This window comes from Peromyscus eremicus, chromosome 1 (assembly GCF_949786415.1).
Source record: "Peromyscus eremicus chromosome 1, PerEre_H2_v1, whole genome shotgun sequence".
NCBI lineage: Eukaryota > Metazoa > Chordata > Mammalia > Rodentia > Cricetidae > Peromyscus > Peromyscus eremicus.
Genome location: NC_081416.1, coordinates 109,823,083 through 109,832,248, shown reverse-complemented (window position 1 = coordinate 109,832,248; position 9,166 = coordinate 109,823,083). Strand labels below are relative to the sequence as shown.

General features: G+C 43.1%; 1 protein-coding gene across 2 annotated transcripts in view; it reads right to left on the bottom strand.

Moving 5' to 3' along the window:
• Eed (embryonic ectoderm development) overlaps positions 1–8,403 on the bottom strand; it is a 26,986-nt gene extending 18,583 nt beyond the window's left edge. Inside the window, exons 1-4 of one of the 2 annotated variants that reach the window (XM_059271606.1) lie at positions 7,865–8,403; positions 4,333–4,485; positions 2,468–2,560; positions 1,315–1,380 (exon numbers count right to left, since the gene is read on the bottom strand). In XM_059271606.1, the coding sequence (XP_059127589.1) occupies positions 1,315–1,380; positions 2,468–2,560; positions 4,333–4,485; positions 7,865–7,978 (426 nt within the window). In that variant the 5' untranslated portion in view covers positions 7,979–8,403. The remainder of the gene's footprint in view (positions 1–1,314; positions 1,381–2,467; positions 2,561–4,332; positions 4,486–7,864) is intronic. The other variant, XM_059271614.1, reaches the window with a different exon arrangement.
• Positions 8,404–9,166: the final 763 nt, after the last annotated feature.

The following is a 9,166-nucleotide window of genomic DNA, read 5'->3' as shown; positions in this document are numbered from 1 at the left end:
GCGTCCCAAGACTCAAGAGGCTGGAGGATTTTCTCAAAGGCTAGCTAGGGTTACTCAGCAAGGCCCCATTCTCAAAAATAAATAAATACAGTGGCAGCACTTTTAGGTCTAAAATCCATACCAAATGAGCTCCCTCCTTGTACTTCACTCTACCATGCTTCTCTTTAGCCGCCTGTAGAACTAACTACTCCACTGTTGGAGTACTGTCAAAACAGCAAGAAAAGCAGCTCAACATAGGCATGACTGTTCTTCAATAAAACTTTATTTACAAAGCTAGGTGTGGGGGTGAGGAGGTGGGGAACTGGAGAGATGGCTCAGAGCACTGGCTGCTCTTCCAGAGGTCCCAAGTTCAATTCCCAGCAACCACATGGTGGCTCACAACCATCTGTAATGAGATATGGTGTACAGGCATACATGCAAGCAGAATACTGTATACATAATAAATAAAAAAATCTAAAAAAAAAACAAAGCTAGGTGGTAAGCCTGCAGGCTTGGCTTTACTGACCTTCTATCCTGACACTGCTATCAACCTATAAATGGTTCCTTTCCACCTTCCTAACGGCAACTGTTCACTATCTCCATGTCATCTACAGAGTCAATACCGCCTTCCTTCATTTGCTGTATTTTTTCAAATGGATGTAGAAGAAACATCACTCAGCTTTTTTTTTTTTTTTTTTTTTTTTTTTTTTTTTTTTTTTTTTTTGGTTTTTTTTGAGACAGGGTTTCTCTGTGTAGCTTTGCGCCTTTTCCTGGAACTCACTTGGTAGTCCAGGCTGGCCTCGAACTCACAGAGATCCGCCTGGCTCTGCCTCCCGAGTGCTGGGATTAAAGGCGTGCGCCACCACCGCCCGGCATCACTCAGCTTTTTAAAACTCCTTTAAAAAAAAACCTTTGGGCTTTTAAATTAAGATCTTCCTTTTCTTCATAACTCACTCTCGAATAATTTCCTAAATTACACACACTTATTTTTTCCATCTCAGATTTGTTGACCAAATATTTAGAATGACTGCCAGCTAAGCATTGAAACTATACTGAAACTGTCAAATTCTAGGCTTAGCTGGTCCCTGCTAATAACTTGTAGCATGGATTTCTAATGCTCACAACTCCATTCCTCTTCACCCACCATCACATCCACCTCATGACAAATTCAAGATCAGGTAAACGAGATACAATCCCCTTGGGTAACTATGACAACACTCCTAGCTAAAGAAAGATGGGACAGTAATTGTAAGGAATTTGTTTTTAAACGTTTTAGTGTACTTATCAAAATAAACGTCTTAAACCAGAGATGCAAAGACAGTAAGAGAAGGATACATCAGCATCTACATAGGACTGCAATAACCGGATTTCCCCTTGCGAATGGCATTCATATAAGGTGACCTAAAGAAACAAAAATATGCATGTCACCTCGGATAAACAGTCTCTGGCTCTTAAAACATTCTAGGCCCAATTACAACTTAAAAACATTACAGAAACTGCTGTAAGCAGCTCCGTAAGCTTGCCTAAGCCATTATAAATCCTCACACCTTTTATGTAATACTAGACTACACTGAATAGCCTGGTAATAGTAGTTTCTATTTCCAAACATTTAAACATACATTTCACCCATATAATCACAACTTTTTCAAAGTGAGTAAAGTTAAAAACCTTAAAATAATTATGGCTTATCCTCTTTCATTAAATTTGTAACAAAACATCTTTAGTATTATCATGAAACAATAATTAAATACCACATAACATATACATGTACTGAAACACCATCTGATACCCCATAAATATGTAGTTTTTAATGACTTTACGTATAATTAACACTTTCAAAATTATTATTTGAATCCAGTAGATTTATGCTTTCATTATAGAACAATTAATCACACTTTTTTAAAAAAAATGACAGGCTTCTGGGAATGGAGAGATGGCTTAGTGACAAGAGCATTTGTTCTTCCAGAAGGTTCTGTTCTCAGCACCCACATGGCTGCTAACAATCCTCTGTAACTCTAATTCCAGAGGATCTAATGCCCTCTTCTGGCCTCCGGGAGCACTGCATGAGGTGGTGCACAGATATGCATGCAGGCAGCCTGCTGACACACATAAAATCAAAAAGTACAGCCGGGCGGTGGTGGTGCACACCTTTAGTCCCAGCACTTGGGAGACAGAGGCAGTTAGTTAGAAGCCAGCCTGGTCTACAAATCGAGTTCTAGGACAGCCAGGACTGTTACACAGAGAAACCCTGTCTCGAAAAACCTAAAATAAAATAAAAGTACAGGTTTCTTTCATGTTTGAATGATAAATAACAGTCAATTCTTTCAGCTATTCAAAAATACTTATAAAGGAAACTATAAGGCCTGCTTCATAACAAATGTATATAAAATGTACTTTCTAGTCATAATAAAATCATTCCACTTCAACACTTTAATTGTAACAGATGTAATAAAATAACCTCCCTTGCCAAGCTGCCCCCAATACTCACTCTGTTGCTTCCCACAGTTGCGAACACCAGAGGATCCCCTTCCTTGCTGTGCCAGTTAAACTGAACTCCAAACAAGGGCTGGTTATGATCTTCCTAGAAAATCATGAAATAAGAAAATTTTAACACAGTTTTGAAAACATTAGCAAACTTACCTACTTCCCTTTCCTTCTCTTCCCCACATTCAGCCCACTTCCGCCCTTAGATACTGTGGAGGTTTGAATAAGAATGAGCCCACAGAGCTGTCTATTTGAATGCTTAGGGAGCTGCATTATTTGAAAGGATTAGGAGGCATGGCTTGGCTGGAGGCAGTGTGACACAGGAGGGGGTAGGCCATGAGGTTTCAAAAGCTCAGGCCAGGCCAAGTGTCCTCTACCCCTCCCTGTGGATCCAGATGTAGAACTCAGCTACCTTTCCAGCACCATGTCTGCCTGCATGCCACCATGCTTCCAGCCATGACAATAATGGACTAAACCTCTGAAACTAAGCAAGTCCCAATTAAACGCTTTTTTTTTTTTTGCAAGGTGTCATGGTCATGACGTCTCTTCACAGCAATACAACACAAAGGCATATAGCATACATTTGCTACTTCTGACATTAAAATTAAGACACTACACAAGCATCCACATCTTAAAATCTATGAATGTTTTCTAACAAAGATTTACATCACATGTTAGAAAACAGATACGTATCCTGGAAACACTGGTATCTGCCTGTTTTCTTAAACTCAACTGTCTTTCTGTATCAGAATAGATTGAGAACTTTTCTATGTAACCCTGGTTATCCTGGAGTTTACTTTATAGATCATCACCACCACCCGGCACAGCTCAGTCTTCAGTATGTCGTGATGATGGGTGTGAGCACTGTGTCCAGTTTAATGACTTAAATATGCAATATTTAGGGGGAAACAAGGAGCTGGAGTTAAACTATTGTATTCTCAGTAGCATTTTCACTAATTTATTTAAAAAAAAAAAAGAAGAAGAAGAAGACCACTGGTGGTAAAGACTTGCAATTTACTTTGTTTTCTATGTCCATTTCCTGATTTCCTGTTTTCTAAATTTTGTGGGCTTGGGGGGGGGGGAGGAGAGGCAGGGCTAGAAAGACAGATGGCTCAGCAGTTAACAGCACTGTCTGCTTTTCCAGAGGACCTGGACTCAATTTCCAGCACCCACACTGTAGAGTGCACTATGGCCTTGTACTCAGAGCAGCACTAAGAAAACCAGGAATGTTAATTACACAGGGGTGTCTCCTCAGTGGAGGAGATAAAATCAAATACTGAGTTCCATCCAGAAAGCTGAGAGTGGAGGTTGTTGATGACCTAGTGACCTTCCTGGTGACGTTTTTGCTATCTGTGGAGGCAGACCTCACCCAAATTCCCCAGAATGGTTATTCCAGATTCTTCCCTCCCTAGACCATTAACTACCTTAGGGGAAATGTCACGTGTACTTTATGGCCAGCTGACCTCTGTTATCAGTCAAGAGACCACACTAGAGCCTAGGCCTTTTAGCTACAGGACTCACCCTCACAGTCACACTAGTTTGTGAAAGAGTTTCTATGTAGTCACACCTTAAGCTTTATTTCGCACCTGGAAGTGGATTGATTATGAGAATTATTGTTGCCTGGAGACTCTTTTCCAAATTCTATTGTATTTAAATACACCTACAAGAAACCTCCTGGTCTAGAGTTCCCAAAGTCTGATCCAGCACAACAATAAATAAAGCTGAAATGACTAAAGGTATGATGGATTATAATATTCAGCTTAACCAAACGAACCTTTGAAACACTGTAATTTTAGAATACTTAAAACTAAGGGTATCCTCCTGTCTGTCCCTGAGAGAAGTCCGCAGCCTAGTGCTTCCTGTACATACCTTGAGGCTGTTCACGCATTTGAAAGAATATTTGCATTTCTTCGATTTCCATTTTCCCTTTCCCCAGCTCTTCCTTCCGGGTGCATTTGGTGTGTTTGTAGGTGTGTCAGGGCGTTCTGTGTTTGTGCCACTCTCGATACTGACAGCATCATCCTGTAAGCAGTAAAATCGGGAATACCTTTGTCAGGCAGAGACAGACGCACATGGTATTTAAAAGCAACTGACTGCACCACTAGAAAGATGATAACTTAAAAGTGTGTAAAAAATGGGGCATGTACTCCTGGCTGCGGCTGGGGATTTTAGGAAGTAGAATCCAGTTATGCATTAGAACACTTGTGGATATTTTACACTGCAGTCAAAATAAAAACAAAGTACTAAGAAGATAATGAAAGAGTAATTTTGCCTTTATGTGAGACACTGGCCTATGCCAGTGACACTAATACAATTCATCGTTCACTCTTACACAGCTCTGTGGAAAAGCCACTATTAGACAAGGAAATGTTGAGTAAAACTAACTGTTCTCTTGCTGGTAAAGAGTTGCTAGGATTCAATAATTCAACACTTCATTAACCAAATAAATTCAGCAAATCTGGTCGACCTACGTACACATCTTCATAATTTATTTGACTGCTGCTCAAGAGGAAGCCTGAGTGTAGACACGTGGCCATTTGGAGCAGGAATGTTAATGCTTACTATTTTAGATGTAGTTTTGAAAAAACAAAATCTGTCACGCAAATGACTTAGAATTTTAGAGAAGTGCTACAGAGTCTATACTATGTGTAAATGCAATTGGCCTCATGGTTTGAATACTACTGTGCACACATCTGAACTCTGTACACTATAATCTGTGCAGACATAGATATGGCTTCAGGAAATACTGAAAATTCTTCCAACTCATTTTCAGTTCAGAACCCATACTTAAGTCTCCTCTGGAATACAAAGATTTCCATCTATTACCCTGGGGCGGTGGTCCCTGAATCATCCCAGAGGAAGCCTCTGTCAGAGTGTGTCTAGCAGCTGTTGGACTGAAGTCTATGAAGTCTGCACTGCCTTTGCAAGTCACTAAGTTACTGATGACTACAGTTGGCTTTATATTACAAAAGGTTAAATATAAATGGAAATGTCAAAAGATATTTTTAAAAAATCACTAATTCATTTAAAAACATTAATTCTTAAGGTTTTTCAAAGTTCACACTGGTCCAAAATGAAATGCCTTTTAAGTAGATACACTATTCTAGAATACATTATCTAACACCAGAGAAAAGAAATGAAGCTAGGCATAGTGTCTCATGTCTATAATCCCAGTACTTGGAATGCTGAGGCAGGAGGACAGCCATGAGTTTGAGGTTAGCCTGTGAGACTCAAACAAGCAAAAACACCCAAGGAATGAAGTACTCCCACAAAGTGGGTTCTTAATAAATATTTGAATTGCAATTTAATGTAAATGTACAATTAGTTTCTATGGGAATTTAAAATGTTAAAAGTTTAAATTGAGTTCATAAATCGAAACCAATTTTAGCTAGGCATCTATCTATTTGCCCAGCAATCGAGAGGTAGAGGCAGGAGGATCCTAGCCAGCATGGACATAACAAGATCCTGATTTAAAAAAAAAATCTTAAAAAAAAAAAAAAAAATCACTTTTTATCTGTTTCTCCTCACCTGCCAATTGTTCTTATATGCAAAAAGTTCTGATTTTGGATTTTCAGGTTAAGAATTCCATCTTCTATTACAATTGCTGCAGATCTTAAAAATCAGCCTATCACTTCTACCAATGGTTCCGGATAATCCTGCTATTTACTGGGCTAAGAAATATAGCCAGAGGGTGGTGGCACAGGCCTTTAGTCCCAGCACTCGGGAGGCAGAGCCAGGCAGATCTCTGTTCGAGGCCAGCCTGGTCTACAGAGCAAGATCCAGGACAGGCACCAAAAGTACACACAGAGACCCTGTCTCGAAAAAACAAACAAACAAACAAAAACCAAAAAACTTATTACTCCATCTAAATGGGGAGCCATTTATGGTGGCTCAGGCCTTCGATCCCAGCACTCAGTGGGCAGGGGCAAATGGATCTCTATGAGTTCAAGGCCAACCTGGATACAGTGGGCTTCCAGGCCAACCAAGGGTACAAGGTGAGACCCCGTTTCAAAAAACTAAAAATTTAATTTAAAAAATAAAATACAACACGGAGAAGTAACCCTTTGGCTGAGGACAGAACCTGGGGCCTCCTATACGTCTGGCATGTGCTTTACAAATGAGTGAATGTAAAGCACATAAATGTGCTTTATGCCTCCAGCCCTTTAAAAAAATTAAATATATTTAAAGGTTTATACTTGCTCTTCTTTGTAATCTTATATACTTTATATCTTTAGTATTCTGCGCATGAACGAATTCTAGGTACTGATAGGGTTAAGGTAAGAATGTAACAGGTTTGAGGGCGGCCTGTGCTACACAGGTTGACTCTGACTCAAAAAACCAAAGTTTTATTCTGAGGACCCCAAAGGGTTCAGTAATGTGTCAAAAGAACACAGACCAAAAATTCAATAAGTTTCTATCAATCATTCGGTTATGGATAACTTTAGAAAGTATCAAAAAACGTTATTTCCCTTAGGAGTCTGCAAAAAGAAAACGGGCTTTTACTTAATTCCACCCCCGCCCCGACAATTTCCTCCTTCTAAACAAGTTTGACATTTTCATTAAATTCTGGGTAACTGAGCATACGAAAAGGCCAAAGCCGTAACTCTACACGACGCAACCATAATATAAGTAACTAATTACTAGAACACGTGTACAGTACTTCTTCTACAACACTTGTATAGTACTTTTTCGGGGCAGCATTTCTCTAAGCACTGTGACTTCACTTCATCTTCATACTCGCTCAAACACATCGGTCTTTACCACGACTGCCTGAAATCTTCCAATCTCTTTACAGTAAGTAAAAACTTTCTGTCCCCTCCCTTGCGTTAATCAAAGGTGGTTCCCCCCTCCCGCTCCATGATCTTCTCGATTCTGCTCCTCTCACAGTAAAGTCGACACGAAGGCACACCCCAGTCACGCAAACCCAAGCCAAAGATCTACACTTTCCATCCTGATTCCGTGGAGCTCCGCGAGTGACACAGTCCCTCAGCTCCCTTTGGAGGACCTAACGACAGCCCCCTTCCACCAACTTTTCTTGAGAAACAAAATCTCTTACCCGGAGCATGCCTTTTAAACTAGTACAATCTCGGATTCGCAGTCACCGTCAAGCCCCGCAAAGGCACAAACGCTCCTTCTCTCCCTCGCAAGGATGATCGGAGCAGACCTCGCACACCTTTGGGACCCTTAATCCGCTCCTTCGCCAACTTTCTGCTTGCTACCAGCCGCAGCCCCAGCTCGAATCCCTCAGACAAGTTGGATGTCCCCGCATGCCCGCGTTTTCCTGAGCGCGGGGTGACACCTTTCCCTCCCCCCACGGCCGCCCGCCCGCCCCGCGCGCACAGTTTCCAAAGAACCTGAAACTTCCACTCCACAGTCCCGGGACAGCCAGGGCTGCACTCACATTCTCGTCTCCCGAGAGGTCCGGGTTGCTGTTCTCGTCGCTGCTCAACTTCTGCTTCTTGGCTGCCGGCATGTCTGTTCCCGCCGGCGCTGTCGACACTTCCCTCTCGGACATATTCCTCCGCCTCCCTCCAGGTTCCTGCCGCCTCGGGCGGGGCCTCCGCCACACCGCCGTCAAGCAAGCCCGGCCGGAGCCTGCCGCAAAGCTGCCGGCACCGCCACCTCCGCCGCTCCCCCCACTGTCGCAAATCGCGCCCAGCCGCCGAGGCGGGCGTGCGTGCGACCCCGCCACACTGCTGAAAAAGGGGCGCGCGCGCGCGCGCCCTCCCGCACGGCTTCCTGGCTGCTCCCCGTCCCCTGCTCCCGACGGGCGCTTTTCCCGCCGTCCTCTCGGCACTTTGCACGGAGGCGTCGGGTCCGGTGGCTCAGAGGGCAGGGTTTCCCACGTCCCCCTTCCCCACCAGCGCCTAGCGAAGAGGCGGAACTGAAAGGGCTGCTCCCTCACCCCCTTCCTGGCAAAGACGTTTGGTCCGCAATTGGCTCAATCCTTCGATCTCCGACCCGCTGCAAACGAGCGAAAGTCTGTGGCCTGGATCAGACCACCACCGTCCCAGAGGGAGGGGGAAGAAACGAGAAGTGGCTTCTTGTTTTGGGTGTCTGTGCCAAAGGTCCTGTGCAGAGTTTGGAGGACGACGTGGTAATATGGGTCACGGGACTCCTCCCAACCTAGACTTTTTCTTTTTTTGAAGGTAGAAAATCAAAATCTATAAGTAGTTTTCTGCCGTCACCCCCATCGGGCAGATGGAAGGTGCCCACCCGGAGGTGCGCATGCGCTGAGGCGTATTCTCGCGCTGGGTTGGGGGAACCGGCCTCCTTCAGGCCCCTCCTCTTCACCGTTCTTGTTTGCTGAACCAGGTAGTCTTCCACCGGTTCCCAAAGCCCTGGGGAGGATTTCAAAACAGTACCAAATAGGTGCCTCCAGACACGCCTAAATTTTGGGGCAGATAGTTTATCTAGTGAATATTTATTACAGTGATTATATTCAACCGGTTGGTGCCACTGTTGGCTTAAGGAAAGCTATATTTTAAATTATATATTTAGATTTAAGTAAAAATACCTTGCTATGCATGATGTATCCCAGCGTTGTAGAAGCAACAACAGTAGTATCACCTGATCGTTTCAATCTCTGGGTCATTCTGGTGTATGGAGCAAGTTCCAAGCCAACTGAGGGCTATTTATTAAAAAAAATCTGTCTGAAAATCTTAAAATTATATGGTTCGGCCAGGTGTGGTGGCTCATCCTT